General features: G+C 39.7%; 1 protein-coding gene across 4 annotated transcripts in view; it reads left to right on the forward strand.

Annotated features, from left to right (window-relative positions):
• The window catches only part of syngap1a (synaptic Ras GTPase activating protein 1a), a 128,576-nt gene extending 113,305 nt beyond the window's left edge, over window positions 1-15,271 (forward strand). For 2 of the 4 annotated variants that reach the window (XM_060886873.1, XM_060886877.1), the window contains 7 exons: window positions 169-711; window positions 1,216-1,674; window positions 2,582-2,755; window positions 4,877-5,088; window positions 5,385-5,465; window positions 9,400-9,472; window positions 15,007-15,271. In XM_060886873.1, coding sequence (XP_060742856.1) covers window positions 169-711; window positions 1,216-1,674; window positions 2,582-2,755; window positions 4,877-5,088; window positions 5,385-5,465; window positions 9,400-9,472; window positions 15,007-15,036 — 1,572 coding nt within the window. In that variant the 3' untranslated portion in view covers window positions 15,037-15,271. The remainder of the gene's footprint in view (window positions 1-168; window positions 712-1,215; window positions 1,675-2,581; window positions 2,756-4,876; window positions 5,089-5,384; window positions 5,466-9,399; window positions 9,473-15,006) is intronic. The other 2 variants (XM_060886874.1, XM_060886876.1) reach the window with 2 other exon arrangements.
• The last annotated feature ends 4,388 nt before the right edge of the window (window positions 15,272-19,659 follow it).

Genomic DNA, 19,659 nt, shown 5'->3' on the forward strand with positions numbered 1-19,659 from the left:
AGACTATAGTTAAAACTGGCCAAGTACTACTATACTATACTATTATTATACTACCTTGATATTAAAAACCTGATTTATATTCAAATAGTTTGTTTCTGACTAAACAAGCATCCAAATGTCTCCAACCGAACAGATTCTGGTACTGAATTTTGTTCCTGTGTTTCCTAGGTCCTGAGTGTGAATAAGAGTGTATCTATGATGGACCTGCAGGACTCACGCATCAACAGCGTTTCCAACCTGCACTCTGTTAACGACATGCTGAACTCGTCGCAGGGCTCCATCGCTGGACTGGGCAGTTTTGGGGGCGCTCCACTGCGACTTGGGGGCATGAGGTTCAGTCATTCGGGTGGCCTGGCCTCAGACTCGCTCTCTCAGCAGCAGCAGCATGCGGCAGCTGCCATGCACGTGCCGCTCTCCTTCCAGAACCCTCTGTTCCACTTGGCTTCAGATGGGCCTCAGTACCATGGTCCACCCCATGCCTCACACGCCCCACCGCTCCTACTCGCCCCGGAGCCCGAGAACGGGCACGCAGGCTTCGGGGTGCCAGCCTTCGGCCATGGCGGGTTCTCTCGCAGTGAAGATCTCTCAGCCTTGCGCACACAGAACAGCCTTGTGCAGCCTAGCATCGTCCACTCACACAGCTACAGTGACGACTACACCCGGCACAACCAGGCTGACTACGCACGCCGACAGCTTTCACTGCAGGTGCAGGTATGCTGTAAACATAATTACAAAAAAGTTTCCATATAAAAATATTAGAAATAATAAAAAAAGGAACCGTATAATTATTTGGAATACATTACCATACAATAAAATATTAAACATATGTCTAGAAACAGGGTTTCAGGTTCCTAGCATTGCATTTTAATGGGTTTCTGAAGTCCAAACCAAATATTGGATGCCTTGAGCTAAATAGTTTTAACAACATTTATGTGGTTGCTTATGGAAGTCAGAAAAGAGCAAACTTTAAAAAAAAAGTAAATAGAAGTGAAAGTCAGTATAAGTTGTGTATGATCTAATGCAGATATAATTTAATACTTAGAACTGAAAAACCCTTGAAAAATAAGAAATAATTTAAGGAGATGCACCGCTGTTTCTCTGTGACTTTAATTTTTATAAATGCAAGAGCATGTCATCTGAATATACTTTGACCTGATGGCTTGTGATGAATTTTTTTGTGTATAATATACATTATGTATCTCTCTGTATCTCCAGGAGAATCTCCATCAGCAGGTATTAATGGGCATGGCTCCTCAGACTGCTACTGGCACCGGAACACCCGCCTCAGTCGCAACGCCTCCGGCCACCATGCATCCTGTACGTCAGGCCTCTATGGCTCCTCCTCCTACACAGCGCATAAAGCCTCAGCCTTCCCACCAACTGTCAGTCAGCTCAGCCGCTAACTCCACCCCACCCAAGGTCCGACCACAGAGCGGAAACCTCCTTCAGTCACCTGAGTCAAGTTTTGGAGCAAGGCCGTTACCACGGCAGCAGCTTTCCGTTAAGGACAGCCCTGCCCCTGGTCTCCCTCACCAATCCAGCACGGCCAGTGATAACCAGCAGCAACAGGGGGGCGCTAGTGAGAATACAGAGAATGCACAGAGCGATACTCCTGCTAAAACTGCCCAACAATCCAACCAACAGCACCTACTAAAACCAACAACTAACAAGCAGGTACACACACAACTGTACACAATACAACATTGTCTATGTGGCGGATACACTGACATACTACAAATCTGTTTGGTGTGTGAGACACCCTGGGTAAATTAAATGCAATGATCGCACAGAAAGGAGGCATATCAAGCTGTCAATTTTTGATGAAGCCACATATGCAACAGATTTAACTTTGATCAGTGAAACCAGGAGGTTTCATGAGGTCTGAGACTCATTTTCACATCTGTCTCTCTAAGCCACATCTGTCAACCAAATCCTCTTTTAATACGTGATGCATGTTCTTAATGAATGCCAATGCTGGTGCTTTTTATTAAAATGTTCACAAGATTAAAAATGACAGGGGAAAAAAAATCACAAGTTTGGATGCAGTAACCATGTTATTCATAAAACTAACTAAAATCTGGAATTACACTGAAGGTTGGTCTTCAAATGTCATGGACATATTTGCTTATAATGATATAATACTAATGAGACCATTACGTCATCCAATTTCTGATTACAGACACATTTATCTACAGAGGCAGGATGAATTTTAAATGTTCATGTACTGTATATATAATTTCATAAGTCAGGATACAAGCAAGATTTTAATTGTCTGGGTATAAATGTCTTTTATTCCTAATTTGCTTGGTTCAGCACCAAACAATCATAAGCAGCCGACTGAATAAAAGACAGCAGTTAAAAGCAGGTCACTGTTTACAAGGCAAATAAATACAGTCACTTGGTAAATGCTAATTATTTAGTTATATCTGCATCTACATATCTAAGGAAAAGTATAAATGGCTAATAATGTAATGGGACATATGGACCTGTATTTTTAACTTTTAAAGCTTTTAAAAACTCTTTTTTTTTAAGCATAAAACGATTTTATTTCACATACCTGTTTATCTGTGCATGCGTTTAGGGCTCTAAGTCTCCATCCACACTGAACCCTCCGACCCCTGCATCTGAGCGGACAGTCGCCTGGGTGTCCAACATGCCACACCTGTCAGCTGACATTGAGAGCCTGCGTGTGGACAGAGAGGACCTGAAACTTAAGGAGCACTCTAAGAGCATGGACGAGTCTCGGCTGGACCGGGTCAGTGACAATTTTCATTTACAAATCATCTATAATGTCCATGATGGATTGGAGTGGCATTCATATTTTGTTACACACTAATCACACTAATCCAGATGTACCAGAAGTGGAAAAATGAGTAGCACTTGAATGATTACACTGGATGATCACACTGGGCACTTTTGCTGCAATCTGAGTGTGAGTTCTTCCTGACACCCTTGCAGTGTTGGTCTTGTTTCCATCTCCCTTGATTCTGTTGAACCCTGTTGCATTAATATTCATCTTACCTCATTACAAATGTGAATTGAGAGCAAGCACAAGCATATCGACTTTATTATTTATTATTTATTTATTATGTAGGTGTTATAATGCTCAGTAAGGCACCTCAGAAAGCAAATCTTCTGTGTCCCACAACATTTCCACTCACGCTACACGTGTGTTGTGCAGACTGCTGGTCATCGGCTAAAAGTCACAGGCAGGTTGTGATGTGGTTAATGGTTAAGACATTGTGCACCTGATCATAAGGTTGTGAGTTTGAATCCCAGCACCACCAAACTGCCACTGCTGGACCCCTGAGCAAGGCCCTTAACTTCTTGGCTACATAAATAAGATAAATGTAAGTTGTTCTGAATAAGGATGTATGCCAAATGCTGTAAATGTATTGTTACTTTTATTCCTGAACGAGTGAGTACGAGTTGCGTTCACATTCACAGGAATCGCAGTGCAATTCCGCAGTACAAGGCAAACTCACACCACCTCTTAAAGGTAGTCTTGGGTTTGGTACAATGGTGTGCTAACCAGTACACAGGATAGCTTTTTTATTCAATCCATGTTCTCTTTCACTCTAAACTGACAGTGTGAGAGGTTTTATATTCCCTTAGGTTCCATATCCAGACTGTTATACAATATAAACAGGAAACGCTCTGTTCCTTAGCTAACATGCAGAGCTGTAACTGACTAGGGTATGGTACTCGTTCTGAATCCCATCACCTGACGCATACCAATAGAGTGAGATGATGAAGAGAAAAACACTTATGCAATGTTGCAGATGTGAAATAGAAGACAGTTTGTTGACTGAGGAAATATCAGAGTGAACCGTGAGTGAGTCAAAGAGAATACCAAGGTTTCAGATAGATAAATGCTAATGGTGTCAGTGGTGCCAATCAGGCAATCAAACAATCCGGTGTTTGGTAATATGAAAGGATAATGTGTTTTGCAGGGACAAGGAAGGAAGTGAAATGGATGATGTACATCTGAGGTAGATCTAAGTGCATAAAAGTGCAAACGCTTTTGAATAATTGAGCCAAGTGCAAGTACATAATGATAAATAACTGGAGGCCTAGAATGGAAACTTGAGGAACACCTTGAGAAACAGTAGCCGTTCGAGATACGAATTAGCCAATAGAGAAGAATTGCTGTCTGTTTGAGGTAACAAATGAACCACGCCAGAGCTGGGTTACAGATGCTTAATAGAGACTGAAATTGAAATGGTTTGATTGATGGTATTAAAAGCAGCAGTGAGGACAAGAAGGAGGAGAATATCAATGAGACAAGGGTCAGCTGAAAGTAGAAGGTCATTGGCAAACCTAAGGAGTGCTGTTTCTGTGCTGTGACATTTCACATTGTAAAAATTGGAATAAAATCAATCTTTGGAGTCCGCTAGTGAGGACAAGCTTAACTACCAATCTCAATTTATGAATTCTTTTACAATGTGCATTTCCTATACACAAAAATGCAAAGGCAACCAACTGAATGTGCAAGAATGCAGAGCATTTGGAAAATCTACTTCCGTGAGCTGAAAGAATAGAAATACTGTAGATAGAATGAAGATAGAAAGGTTCTGCATGGGTGCAGGTTTTCATACCAGTCAAAAAGGAGCCACACCTGATTCCACCTGTTTAATCAGTTGATCTTGGCTTTCGCTAGACTCAGGTATGGCTTCTGCTTGGTTTGACTAAAAACCTGTATCCACACAGACCCTTTCCATATAAAACTGGAGACCACTGCTCTAGTCAGTACCTAAATGGTCAGATTCAAATTGATACAAAAGTTCATAAGCCATAAATATCAATGCAAAGAATTACAAAGAGGTTCCAAGATACTAATGTATTGTTTTGTATGTCTTTGTATGTGTGTGTGCAGGTGCGTGAGTATGAGGAGGAGATCCACTCCCTGAAGGAACGGCTGATGATGTCCCACCGTAAGCTGGAGGAGTATGAACGCAGGCTGCACTCCCAAGAGCAGCAGACCAACAAGATCCTGCTGCAGTACCAGAGCCGGCTGGATGACAGCGAGAGGAGACTGAGGCAGCAGCAGCTGGAGAAAGACTCGCAGATCAAAGGCATCATCAACAGGTCACAACCCCGTTGAGACACAATGTGTGTGTGTATGTGTGTGTGAAGGAGCAGTCTCAGTAAAGCCCAAAAGAAAGCATGCAGGCCACTACATAATGTCCAAATCTCTTGGAAGGGTTCAGCACTCTGATTCTCACGTCATTTGAGCGATTGTGTTTCATGTCTTATTGTTTTGCATGTTGTTGTACAAACGTGAAATTATTTTGTGGTTATTGTGTACTGTTGTTTGTGATTGTCTTGCTTAATAAAGTGTGGTCATGTTGATATTTTCTATGTGATTGTCTTGTTGCGTATAGAATAAGTGGCATCAAATCCAGCCGTGATTTGAGAGCAATTGATGAATCAGCTTCAGCTGCATGGAAACAAGCCCCTGCCCAGTAGGTCATATGCATATTACCTGCCCCATTTACCATTGTTATACCGTTTATAATTTACATGAAACATGGTCTAATTCCTGCAGCTTTTGTGATATTGTGCCAACAAAAGAACAGCCCTCAGTAGGCCGCAGTCATCCGACATCTCCGGAAGTGAAATTTGAGTGAGATTAAATTAAAGTTATTTATATCTGAGACTGCTGCAAGAAATGATCTTCTTATGTAGACAGTTATGAAAGTGTGCTAACAGAACTGAAGGTATTTCTATTTCTATTAATTTTAAAACTCAAATAAAGTAAAAGTCAAAAGGTGTAAATAAACTCAGAGATTCCAACTCAAATCTATAACTCATCTAAACTGAAACTGAAATAGATCAGTGAAATAGAGTGAAAGTCAAATAGAGATGAATAGATTAAAACTTAAAAATATCATGCAAACAGATTCAGCTCAAAGATCAGTCATATAACTACAAAAAAAACTCAAATAGATAACTCAAAAAAAATAAATAAATAATGCAGGTTAACTTATTTTCAGGGGGCACGGTGGCTTAGTGGTTAGCACGTTCGCCTCACACCTCCAGGGTTGGGGGTTCGATTCCCGCCTCCGCCTTGTGTGTGGAGTTTGCATGTTCTCCCCGTGCCTCGGGGGTTTCCTCCGGGTACTCCGGTTTCCTCCCCCGGTCCAAAGACATGCATGGTAGGTTGATTGGCATCTCTGGAAAATTGTCTGTAGTGTGTGATTGTGTGAGTGAATGAGAGTGTGTGTGTGCCCTGCGATGAGTTGGCACTCCGTCCAGGGTGTATCCTGCCTTGATGCCCGATGACGCCTGAGATAGGCACAGGCTCCCCGTGACCCGAGGTAGTTCGGATAAGCGGTAGAAGATGAATGAATGAATGAATGAATGAACTTATTTTCAAGCTAAAAAAAGATATATAGATTAATACTTATAAATAAAGGTAATAATTAGATCAAATGCACATCGTAAAATCAACAAACTGAAATGGATAACTTAAATACAGTGATGCCTCGAGATACGAGTTTAATTTGTTCCGTGACTTTGCTCGTATCTCAAATTGCTCGTATCTCAAAACAATTTTCCCCATTTAAATGAATTGAAATCCCATTAATCCGTTCCAGCTCGCAAAATTCCACTCCAGTTGTTTTGTTTATGTGTTCTGAATATGAAAAATGTACAGAACCTGTATTTATAAATGACAAATATTGTATAAAAACATACAGTAATAAAAGAGAATGTTAAAAAAATAAACTGGTTTTACTTTACGGAAGATGCGCACGGAGGTTGAGGGGGGAGTAAACAGGCGGAATTTTGTCTCGTACGTACACTTTCGCTTTCGTTCACTTACTCGCTACTGTACACTCTTAATGCTACTTTACACTTAAATGGAACTTAACTAAACTTCACAAAAATTAACAAACTTAAATCAAGCATCGTGTTAGTTCTGGCAGGCCACGTCGTCAAGCGTGCATCAGCTGTTAATCAGCTGTACACGACGCGCACCAATCCGGTTACGACATCCATATTACCGACCATTTAAATTCCCATTCATAGAGCCGCTTTCTAGCGCGTCGCTGCTGCGTAAACTCCCTCCTCCAACCCCGACTCCACCATGCCGGAACCATGCTCTTTCGACAAAGTGGTCCTGACAGAACTGAAATTCACTTAACTGAACTTAATTGCTACAATTGCTGTTTTCTTTACATTAATTTTGCTTAATTTTCTTCATCGCTTTTCTCTTCACTTGTTTTTGCCTTTTTTGTCACTCTTTCCTCACTAACATCTGCCGGTAGTTTTAATAAAAACCTGTCCGGTCGGCATATCAGATGCGGTGTAGTCGCACAAGTTAAATTTTTTAACGGATCCAACGCTCAAAACGGATCCGAAAAAATTACAGATCCGCAGATGGTCGGCACCTCACGCAGCGCCTTTGCGACTGATTGACTTCCTGTTTATCGGCCGTCGTTTGTCGTGTGCAGTGGAAAGGCGGCTTTAACTGAGTGAGACGTGGGAAGCTGAGGCGGGGAAACAGAGCACACGTGGTTGTTGGGGATCTTTGTTTCGGTGGCGTCGGCTTGGATGCTCGTATCTCAAAAATTTGCTCGTACCTCAAGCCAAAAATTTGGTCGAATCACAGCTCGTATCTCAAAAAATTCGTATGTCAGAGCACTCGTATCTCGAGGCATCACTGTAGATTAAAACTCAACTGATCTATGATGAGTCTGGTTCCTCTCAAGGTTTCTTCCTCGCCACAACCGCCTCGGTCACCTCAGACTTGTTTATTGGGGATAAATACAAACACATTTAAATATAAGTCTAATATTAATCTAGAACTTTTTGTAATAGGTTTCTTATGTTCTGTAAAGCTACTTTGAGACAATGTCCATTAAAATAAAATTGAATCAAACTGAATTATATCTATTGATCTGCAAAAGAAAACTTCTTTGGAATCAACCAAATAAAAGATATTTTAATTACATACCATAAAGGAGGATCTTCACCTGTTAACAAAAACTTGTGAGTGGCCTCTTTAGCATCAGGTGTATGATGATGATATGGTCCTAGTGAATATCTGAGTAGAACGGATCAACGATTTCTACAAATAACAGGACTGAGTTTATTTGTACTGCACTAATCCCCATGTGTTTAGCATTTTGTTGTTTTTTTATTTGAAGACGTGTTTGTAATTGGTTTGAGGTCTTAAGGTGGAATAAAGTATTTTTTATACTCTGTGTATGAGGCCAAAACTTTTTTCATTTATAACAGAAAAAGATAAAAATAGATAACTTAGATAAAAAAAATAGATGACTATCAAATAGAACTTAAATTAAAATTTATATGTATAGTTCAAATAGACTAAATTGATAAATCAGATAAATAACTCATATCCAGCAGATTAAAACTCAAAATGGAACATGCAAATAGATGATATACTGTATATATATATATATATATATATATATATATATATATATATATATATATATATATATATATATATATAGAGAGAGAGAGAGAGAGAGAGAGAGAGAGAGAGAGAGAGAGTTATTCGAGCCACAGAACTGCACTGATGGTCCCCCATAGTTCAGTGTGAGGGGTGCTAGATCGAATATACTTAAAAATCAGAAGATGATTTTTATAAAAGTTTTCATATAAATTAAATCGCATGTGGCATGTTTTAGTATTAAGATCACATTTTGCACCACCCTGCAATGATTTCCGTGCACTTTTGAAGAACCTGGATGTGTGTTTCACCTGCCCAAGGCTCCTCATCCCAACAAACCGTCTTCCAGCTCTTTGTGTACTCAGAAGCACATGCTATTCATATAAAGCTCTAATGAGATCTGAGATAAAGATCTAGGCATCTAAATGATCTCACACTAATTTACAGATAACACACTTTCCCATGTAATTTCCTACATGAGGCTACGAGATTCCAGCATGTGCAATTATGATTATTATAAGTATCATTTTCTACTAACATTCAGCATGTGCGTTATTATTAGTTATCAGTTTTACTACACTGCTCACTATACTTGCTATACTCATGAACAATTTTTCAAATTTCAATCAGAGGAATTTGCAAACACAACTTAACTATATACAATCTTATGGATTAAGTCCTAGTGCGTGTTTGTCACCCTCTAGACCTTGATCAGTGTCACTTCCTGACTTCAGCACCACTATACATATAAAATGTAGGTGCACTGATAAAATAGTGAATGATTCTAGCAACATAGTAAATATTATTTGATCTTAGCATATATTATTAGAATTAGCATGATTGTGTTTTTGTATTATTTATCGATTTATCGATCGTCTTGTGCCAAGTGATTGTGGTGCTGCATGTACGTGTTGTATGATCGTATCGTTGTGTGATTGTGGAGTTTTGTGATTGTGTTGATGTGTGTTGTGTTCCAGGCTGATGGCGGTGGAGGATGAGTTGAGAGGCAGTGGCGTTTCTGACCTCAAATCCCGAATATTTACAGGAGAGGTCTGTCTCTTTCATATACACATACACACGTGCAGCCTACTGCAGTTCAGTACTGGCTAAAACACACTTAGCTACGTTTCCATGCACACAGAAACCTGAAAAGATTTGACTCAAAGCCTGGCCTTTGTATGCTGAAAAGAATATTTCCACAGGTTAAATATGGTCAGCGTTGACTTTAACACCTGTACACCTGCTCATTCATGCAATTACCCAATTATCCGATCACGTGGTATGTTTTGGTCTACAATATTGATATAAACCAAGATTTGGTTATTGATGTGCATGCAAACATATGCGGTTGCTGTTTGGATTGTTCCCACTTCCATTACAATCTAACCTTCTTACTGTACCATTAATCACAGTGCACTTTCCACCAAATCGTCATACGTTGTCATATTTGTGTCAATGTGTTCGTTTGAGTGCGTTTTGAATTACCATACAGGGTTCCTCACTTTCACATCTACAGCTCCATCCCTCATATGAAGTGCTGTTGCTTGAACGCAACCATTTTTATGAATAATGTTTTATGTCTTTTTTTTTACAGTATGCCTTTGTTGTTACTATGAAAAACATACTGAGCATTAATTCCAGTTTAGGGCAGTTACAAACTGATGCTTCATTCATCTAGGGAACCAAAGTGATGTTCATGGTGATTCTTATTTAAAAGACTGAAGAACAGCGGCTGCTTCCTTTAGACAGACGACTTGTATATCGTTCTTTACTTCAGTCTTGCAGGATGTAAGGAAGTATCTCTATAGCTGAGTGTGGAGTTGTAGTTGTGGAGATGGAGTTTTCTTGCAATTGGAGCATAGTTCACTTGCAACCACATATAATTAGGCTCCAACCACATTCATTCATTCATTTTCTACCGCTTTATCCGAACTACCTCGGGTCACAGGGAGCCTGTGCCTATCTCAGGCATCACGGCAGGATACACCCTGGACGGAGTGACAACCCATCACTGGGCGCACACACACTCTCATTCACTCACGCACTACGGACAATTTTCCAGAGATGCCAATCAACCTACCATGCATGTCTTTGGACCGGGGGAGGAAACCGGAGTACCCGGAGGAAACCCCCGAGACACGGGGAGAACATGCAAGCTCCACACACACAAGGAGGAGGCGGGAATCGAACCCCCAACCCTGGAGGTGTGAGGCGAACGTGCTAACCACTAAGCCACCGTGCCCCCTGCTACACCCACATGTATTATATTTTTAAAACATCAACCTGGCCAAATGTTCTAAAAAAAAGATTAATACAAGGATTTATAAGTGTGGACTGACAGTGAGATCCAACTACTGCTAAAGGTCATACACATTTTCCCATCCACACAAAAACAGTGAAAACCTTTAGTCATTTTTATTTTCAGTGACAATAAAAATGATGTGGAAGAATGCGGATAAGTTTGAAAAATATCCAGATTCGTGTGGGCGGGGCCTAAGTGAGTTGCATCATTCGCTCTAGCAATCATTTATCGAGCTGGATACGAACAGATTATAAAATTATTCATTTGTTCAAGTGTTTACACAAGAATTTTTATATTGAAGCAAATTCTGTAAACTCAGAAGTGTTTTTATTCTCCACTCAGGTTCTCGAGTGTGTAATATTTACAGTATTTAACAGACACCCTAATAAATGTGCTGCTTATTAGAGCCTCTTGGTCATTCCGTGCACTCATTGCTGTGGCTTGGGGTTCGATTCCTGGGCAGGGAACTAACCCCGACACTGAAGAATTAACTCCCAGTGCTAATAAAACGGGAGGGTTGTGTTAGGAAGGGCAGCCGGCGTAAAACCTGTGCCAATCAAATACAGCAGCCCAAAGAACACAGAATTGCTGCTTTTTCTTTATCAAAAGCACATCATCATATTAGTATTTATGAGTATTTACCTCTAGAGAAGATTACCAACTAGTATTTACCTCATAAGTTTTTGGCATTTTGGCTTACACAAACATTTACACACCGCAGTGTTTAAATGCATTGTTCAACTGAAGTTTGATTCCATGATAGCTCTGTACATGGTTCCTCCACTTGGTGAGATCATTTGTCAGACATCTTACAAAAAGCTCAACACACCGTGGCATCCATTCAGTTTTCTCCATCTGGATGTTGCTCAGATGCCATTTGCTAACACAGGCAGAATCTCAGAGCCAGACCAAAACTCTGAAGCTTTTCTGCAGATGTCACCTACATTCTGTCATCCAGAGCCTTAACCAAATTAGGATGAGGGACTTCCTCAAAGAAACAATACATGCCCAGGAGACCAGAACCATAAGGACTAAGTTCTGAAGGCTAGAATCTCAGGGTGCTGCAAATCAGCCAGAAACTGCAGGAACCTTCAGGCAGAACGTATTTCCTTAACCCAGCGAAGGACCACTCACAAGCCTTCCCTCAAGGTACATTACTGATTAGGTTTGTATTGTTTCATGAGTTCTGTCCAAAGACCTACAGCTCAAGAGCTGTTTAGCATTCAGAGAAATAGAATGATTGAACAGCAAAGATTCAATTCAAGTTGCTTCCTGTACAGAAGCATGGGATATGCAGTACAAAGGACCATTCTGAATAGACCTTCGAAAGCAGAAATATACCACAAGATATAAACCACTCATCAGTAGTAAGAATCAGAAGGCAAATTGGAATTCACAAAGAAATACAGATATGAGCCAAAAACCTGTTCTGGAACCAAGATCAACATCTACCAAAGAGCTGCAAAGGCCAAAGTGTAAAGAAAGAAAGAATCTGCTCATGATCCAAAACCTACCAGCTTTTCTGTGAAACATGGTGGAAGTAGCATAATGACATGAAACTGCATGGCAGCTTCATTGGTCCTGACAATTGCATCCATATTAATCGAGAGAAACTTTATCAAGCAGCAAGGCAAGGATCCAAAACACAGTCAACTTGTATTGTTGAGTTTTTTCCCCAGACAGCAGACCTTAACCCAGCTGAGTAGCATTTATTTGTATAGCACTTTAAACAATAATAAGGCCATTGATTGTCTGCTTTGTGACAATATTCCTATATTTTTGCTCACCTAAAATAGGGTGGCCTGATACAAATGATTTCATGTTTTATAAATTCCAAGAAATTCAAGAAATCCTGACATACAAACATTTTTGTCTCATATCCATCTTTGGATCTCAAACCCAAAAGTATTTGGTGTATACTGCAAACAAATGAATTGGCCAAGCCTTTCCAATAGTTTCACAGGGGACTGTATGCACATTGGTCAGCAGATTCCATAAGACAAGAGACAAGAGACAAGAGACATAGATATTCTGGATAGATGAGATTACTGATTTAGAAGACGAATAGCGGAGGCCATCAATATCAGAGAAGATTTCCGAACCCCAGGGTATCCGAGGCATTTCCGAACCCCAGGATACGCGACTGGTGTGTCAATCTTCCGAGGTCTGGAGTTCAATCGCGTGTTGGTTTTCTCTAGGTACTTAAATTTCCTCTTCGATCCCCAAAACACTTTGGTAGGTTGAGATACACAACTTGTGTGCTATACTCTGTGATATGATATGATCTGATTCGTCCTTGGCATACTGTATTCTTCATGTGTGCCACATATACTGACCTCAATTCCAGCATTTCCTACCTTAGATGTATTTCTGATTTGAGGATTTGTTATTCCACCTTTCCTACCAAACCCTGTATACAACTTTAACCTTATATGGTGTATAATGTAGCTTGAAAAAGAGGCCTAGTGTATGTAGGTGTTACTTTGTTTAAGGGAATTCCATTAGTTTCCTGTCTGTAATGGCATGAGTGGGAGTGGTTGCATCAGGTTATCCAGGGTAACTCTCCTGCTGAAGCTGCTTGTTCGTGAGCAGACAGAATAGGTAGGTTGGCACCTGACTGTGGAATCTGCAGGTATTCACGTAGGAAGGAGCTTGGGATCTGTACAAGACCACAGCACTCACTAGACCCCCTCTATTTTAAACACTTCTCTTCTCTTCTCTTCTCTTCTCTTCTCTTCTCTTCTCTTCTCTTCTCTTCTCTGCTCTGCTCTGCTCTGCTCTGCTCTCCAGCTTTACCTCCAAAAAGTTTCTCTTTTTGTATTTTTCTAAAATTCTCAGAATGGTTTTGTTCCTTTGCTTGGTAAGAAAAATTCTACCCAACCGTTCCATGTTTTTTATTTTCCCTTCTCCCTGCAACCTTTTTTGTTTATTTACCATTGTTAATCGGTTCCTCTTTAATGTCATCTCCATGTGGTGCATCTTCCATTTTTTCCCCCCTTTCTTTCTCTTTCTCTTTCCCTCTCCTCTCCTCTTATCTCCTTTCCCTTCTTGCCCTCCTGTTCCCCTCTCTGTTAGGATGATCCATATTCCTCTCTGGGTTCGGTTGAGCAAAGCATGGCAGGAGGGGAGGGGGTTCTTCCTCTGAACCCCATGTCGGCTCTCTCCTCCACCACCAGCTCACCTTGGAATGGAGCTCTCCCTCCCCTGCCCCCACACCTGCACATCAGCCAGAATGGTGATCTACGTGGCAATACCGGCTTCCCGGGTGCAGCCATCGCTACAGCATCTGGGGCCGCGGCCTGCTGGGCCACGCAGGGAGGGAGGCTTGGCTAGGTCATGTGGCCTTTGACACTGGGAGAGCTTTGTGCTGTCTAAATACATGCGCATTGTTGCAAGCCAAAATATTATCCTCACATTCCAGCATGAGTCTGTGGCTGAAGAATCTGTAGTCAGCTTAACAGCCATCTGTCCATTTTTTCCCCGTTTTTATCTGTCCATTAAAGAGAACATCAGCCAAAATTGCTAATAAAATAAAAATCAATGGAATGTTAGTAATTTTAGCTGCGTTATCTTTTAAAAGAACTTTTTTTAGTGTTAGAAAGGAATGTTTTTTCCTTAAGGGCTTGTCAGAGCTCTAAAGACTTTTTGTTAAAAATGCTATTGGTGTTAGCATATGGTATTTAGACCTTTTTTTAATATACAAGCGTTTATCCTATTGTTAGATTATTTAAATGTTTCTTTAGAAGTATGAATCATAACTGTGTACAAATGCCTAAAACATATATTAATTAGATGCTATTTGTAATGTCACAAGGGCTGTGAAAACAAAAGTGTGAAGATGTGTTTACATTTCCAGGAATCGCAGAACTGATTTCTATATCCATGACATGGAGATATGTTGTTATTTGTTCTAGTAAAAAGGTTTTCAAGAGGTGGATCTATTCGCATCAGGATTAATGGTGTATTTCAACAGTCGAGATATGAGTCATTACATTTTTTTTTAATCAATCTGAAGTTATTGTGCGTGTTTATATCTGACTGCCATATATCACCCATATCATTCCCATGCCATTTGCTATTGTAAGTGTGTGTAGCTTATCTGAATGTGTTTTCCAGTACGTGGATGATATGTTCTTTATTATATTACAAAGATGTGAATGCCATGACAGATGCTTCAAGAGTCCAGGATAATTAACCTGTCAATCAAAGGCTAAGTGGACTGTCACTGGACACTAAGCCACTTGCTGCCCTCCTGCGCTCACTTTGTTTTTCTCTCCCTCAGCCGATCTATGGTGGGCACACCGGAACATGATTGGACCACAGCAGCACGACAGGATATGTGACTGGACCCATGCCAGTCCAGGAACCTCTCTTGTTTCTGAATGGTTGAGAGAGGAGAGAGAAAGAGGAAGAGCCTGAGAAAAAAAACACAAAACAAAACCACGCTCTGACACATCAAACCCCAAAAAGCACACAAAATCACGTACACAAGAGCACATTCTTTATGTCTCTCTACTTCTTTCTCTCCCTCTCTTTTCCTCCCTGAGCCAATATAATGACAATCATCTCTTTTTTATGTAGTGAATTGACAAATTAGCTACTCGGTGCTGTTTATTGTATTATTTATTCGGCCATTATTACATTAGGATCTTTGCTACAAATTAAAGCTACGAACAGAGGGACCTGATTCATGTATTCTCTTTTTTGCCCATATTACATACACCTCAGACTTTTTCTCTATGTCTTTCCCTCTCTCAGCAGGCGTGTTTGTTGTTTTCAGCATGATAGCTGTAGAGGGGTTGTGCTGGTCTTTGTGTGTATGTGTGGTTATGGTGTGTATTACTAACTCCATAACCCACAAGCCTCCAAGCTCTAATAATGACTCTTAATTTTTGTCCTTGTAATTTTTTTCCTATAATGAGCTTTTTCAATCTTTTTACGGAGGTGTGGTCTTTTCTGAGCCAATCAGATGTTGCCATACTACTCAGAAAGCCCTTCCTGTGCCGCGCAGTGGGCGGCACCTCTTCTCTGTGCCTAAAGAGCTCTATACAAAACAGGGGAAATGGGAAAAAAAAGAAAAGACAACAAAAACTACATCGAACAAGAGCGTACAGGACACTCCTTTTTTTTTCAAGCTGTGGAGTTTGAGAGAGAATGATGTTTGATTAATATTGTGTCTGTTTGGACTTTGCTGCTTTAAGGACTTTTAAGGATCAGCATCCCTTCATCACATCCTGTCGATGGGACAGAAACGGCGCAAGCGAAGCTGCAGCGCCACCGTGCGTGTGTGCGTGCGAGAGCACGTGTAGTATTAGTCTACACGTAAACGTCGGGACGCATTCTGCGTACAGGTGCTTCTGGGCATCGATGCAAATGGATTAGTCTTTTCCTTTGTGAGCGTGTGCATGCATGTGTGTGAACTAGAGAACTGGTGAATAAGAATGAGAGCAGATGGAGAACACCGAGGATGACCATGGTTTCATCAGCTAACGGCAGGGACCCGCCTTGAGAGGAAACTGCAGTAGAGACAAAAAATCTATATGATCTAGTATTTATAACGTCTAGCTTTAGTATTTATAATTCTAGACCTATAGCCCATCTTTATTCTATTAGACTTTATTTAAGCACAAATATACCCATTACCAATGTACTATATTGTGGTAATATACTATACTACTCTCCTAAAGCATGGAGACACATGCATACACACAAACACACACACACACATATACACACACAATGATCATAGAAGGAAGTAGTAGCATCATACCTCATTCGGTCCTACTGTTATCTTCTTTCCATTAGGCGTACAGCATCTATCAATCCAACACTTCTGTTCGGTTCTCCTCGCCGTCCGATTGGAGTTTTTCTAAGATCGGTAGCTGATTTCTTTTGCTTGTGAGCTTCAGTTAGATTGGATGTACATAAGAGCTGAGGATTCAAGACCTGTTGATTTCTACAGTTTTATTCATTTTACCAAGTCCTACTGTTTTTTTCTGATTCTTCCTTGATGTTCAATAGATGATTACACACATATACACCATTAGTTGGTTTTGCTGGTAGGTTTTTAGTCACTTGCTTTTTAATTTCTTCTTCTTCTTCTTCTTCTTCTTCTTCTTCTTCCTATTTTTTCTGTGGTGGTGGAAAATATTGCTAACTTATTATGTCTGCACTTCAAATATTATTTATTTTTGAAAAAAAAAAAAAAAATCTATTCGTGCCCCGTGCCTCAATGTTCTGGTTCTGAAACTTTGGTTAGAAATATGGCTCTGCTTGTTGGCCGCTGTGGATCAGAACCAGTATTGAACGAAATATGAAGCGAAACCTTACAATACTCTAGTCACCTTTTGTGTATAAAAGTCCTCCTGAGAAAGATTGTGCTGGTGAAATGTTTTCTCCCATCGTGTAGCGCTATATTTGTTTTTTAGTCATGAGATTTTATATCTAATCTTCAGAATGAAACACCCAGAGCGGGTCTACTCCTACCCTTAAACTTAGCCATAGACATGGACAAGCCATACACACCCTGTCCTTCTTACGGGCTTTAGGAGCGTAGGAATGTATATATTTCTATAGCACCACAGAAACACGTACCGGAAACACGAAAGGCTCAGTGTTTAACCTTGTGGGACACCTCAGCATATGGAGAAATGTTGTGAATGTTAATATTGTTAAGAAGACAATTATTCTATTCAAATATGACTATTATTGTAATTATCATTGCTTTCATTTTCTTGATGATATGATTATTGATTGATCAGAAATTTCTTTCATTTTGTGAATATGAGTTTACTATTATTCCAGAAGTTTAATTAATTGGACAAATTAATAAATAGATATATGCTAACCTTTAAGATTTGTTTTGCGTTTCATTTTTTTCTCAAACACTATTGCTATTTGCTTTTTTTTTTTTAGATTTGTTGTTAACTTGAAAGCAAAATAAAAAAGTCATTATAATATTAATTACTGCTGTAGATCATGAGCTCCAACACTACATATAATAAATAAACTCTTTTAGATTATAGGGGTTGAACTGCTTTGGATGGTTGAATGTTAAATGTAGCTTTCTAGTGCTGCCATCACGCAAACAGCAGCAAAGCAACCGTTCATTTTTAATGAGCTCGAGATATCCGACGGCATGATCGACAGCCATTGTTGGCACTAGATATGGGCGTATATAGTGATATGACAAACTATAGGCAAAAATGGTGCAGCGACCTCTCATATCATATGATGCATATATACGCTGGGGAATTTTATATATGTGACGTCAAATCTCCCTCCAGAATGTTTCTTTTTAGCTGCAAGTAAATCTAGAATGCTAGTTAGGCCACCCACCGATAAAGTTTACTATGGCAACCTTAAATAGGAACTCCTACTGATCTTAGCGGCAGTGGTGACTCAAGCGGTTAAGGCTCTGGATTAAGGATTGAGGTTCAAGCCCCAGCACTGCCAAGCTTCCACTGATGGGCCCTTGAGCAAGGCCCTTAACCCTCACTGCTCTCTGTATCATGGCTGACCCTGTGCTCTGACCCCAACCTTCAAAGTTGAGATATGTGAAGAAAGAACTGTGCTGTAATGTATATGTGACAAAATAAAGGCTTCTATTTTATTAATCAAAGTGAAACTTTGGGTTACTTTAGGTTTGTTTACTGATTTTTTTTTCTTCCAATATATGTAACTAACTAAAGAGCAAAAAAAAAAAAGTCTAGTCTGAGGGAATATAAGGCTGAAATGCATCGGCATAAATACAGACGTTTCACATGTCCCAGAGGAAGCACTTGTTAGCCATCAGCCTGCCTGGTTGTTAGCCGCTGTTTGATAGGGGAGAGTTAGCTTGGGAAAAATATAACGAGTGAACTTGATGTAAACTGTAAATAGGAACATAAGTTTATTAAAAATAATTGTGATATTCTTGGAACAAATGTTACTACTATTCAATTCAATTTTATTTGTATGGCATGTTTAACAATCATTGTCTCAAAGCAGCTTTACAGAACATAAATATTTTTTAGTTTTATTTGTATTTATCCCTAATTAGCAAGCCTGGAGTCACTGTGGCATTAAATAGGAAGAGGAAGAAACCTTGAGAGGAGCCAGACTCAAAAGGGAACCTTATCCTCATTTGGGTGACACCGGAGAGTGTGAATATAAATGATTATATTAATCACCGGAGAGAGTTATTATGAATAATGTCCTTTCTACACTCATATACAGTCAGTTGGAGTTGTGTAACCAGGAGCTCCTGAGAAAGTCATAAATTAGCTCATCATCTGAGTTCCTTATATATATTCAACACCAACTCCTCTGTGTTTAAGCTTTCAACAGCTCAATGATGGAGAAAGAGCACATGTAGAATGTTTGTTTGTGTATTGATCTCTTTTTACAGCAAATCATGATTGAAACTTTGTTTTTTTTAATAGATTTATTCATCATCAGATTATTGACGTGTTAACATGCTCTAATGAAATGTTTTAACTCCATGTGACTGTTTAGTGCAGAATCAACTGTCTGATATAAAACGATATCATTTCATCTGGAACAGGATGAATCCTGAGACATGTCACTAAGGCACTAAGCAGATTCTTCATCTATCATCCACATCACTGAAAAGCTTAACACATTTTCAACTTCAAACAGAAATTTGGAGGTGTGGCTTTGTTTCCAAACTCGGGTACATTCGCATTTTCTCCGTTTATCTGTGCAGGAAAATCCTGTTAGCATGATACTGCTTAATAAAAATACAAACATTAATACAAATAGTATGCTCATATTATACACATACACTGGAAAGAAAAAAAAAGTCATGAGATGACATTGTTCGTGCTAACATGAAAGACAATTTTCCAGACAAACAACAAATTTGTTTAAAAGGTGTGTTTTATGATTTCTAAAAAAAAAAAGTTTCTAAAACAAACCATGTCGAATTCTACTA

Source organism: Tachysurus vachellii, chromosome 14, assembly GCF_030014155.1.
Source record: "Tachysurus vachellii isolate PV-2020 chromosome 14, HZAU_Pvac_v1, whole genome shotgun sequence".
NCBI lineage: Eukaryota > Metazoa > Chordata > Actinopteri > Siluriformes > Bagridae > Tachysurus > Tachysurus vachellii.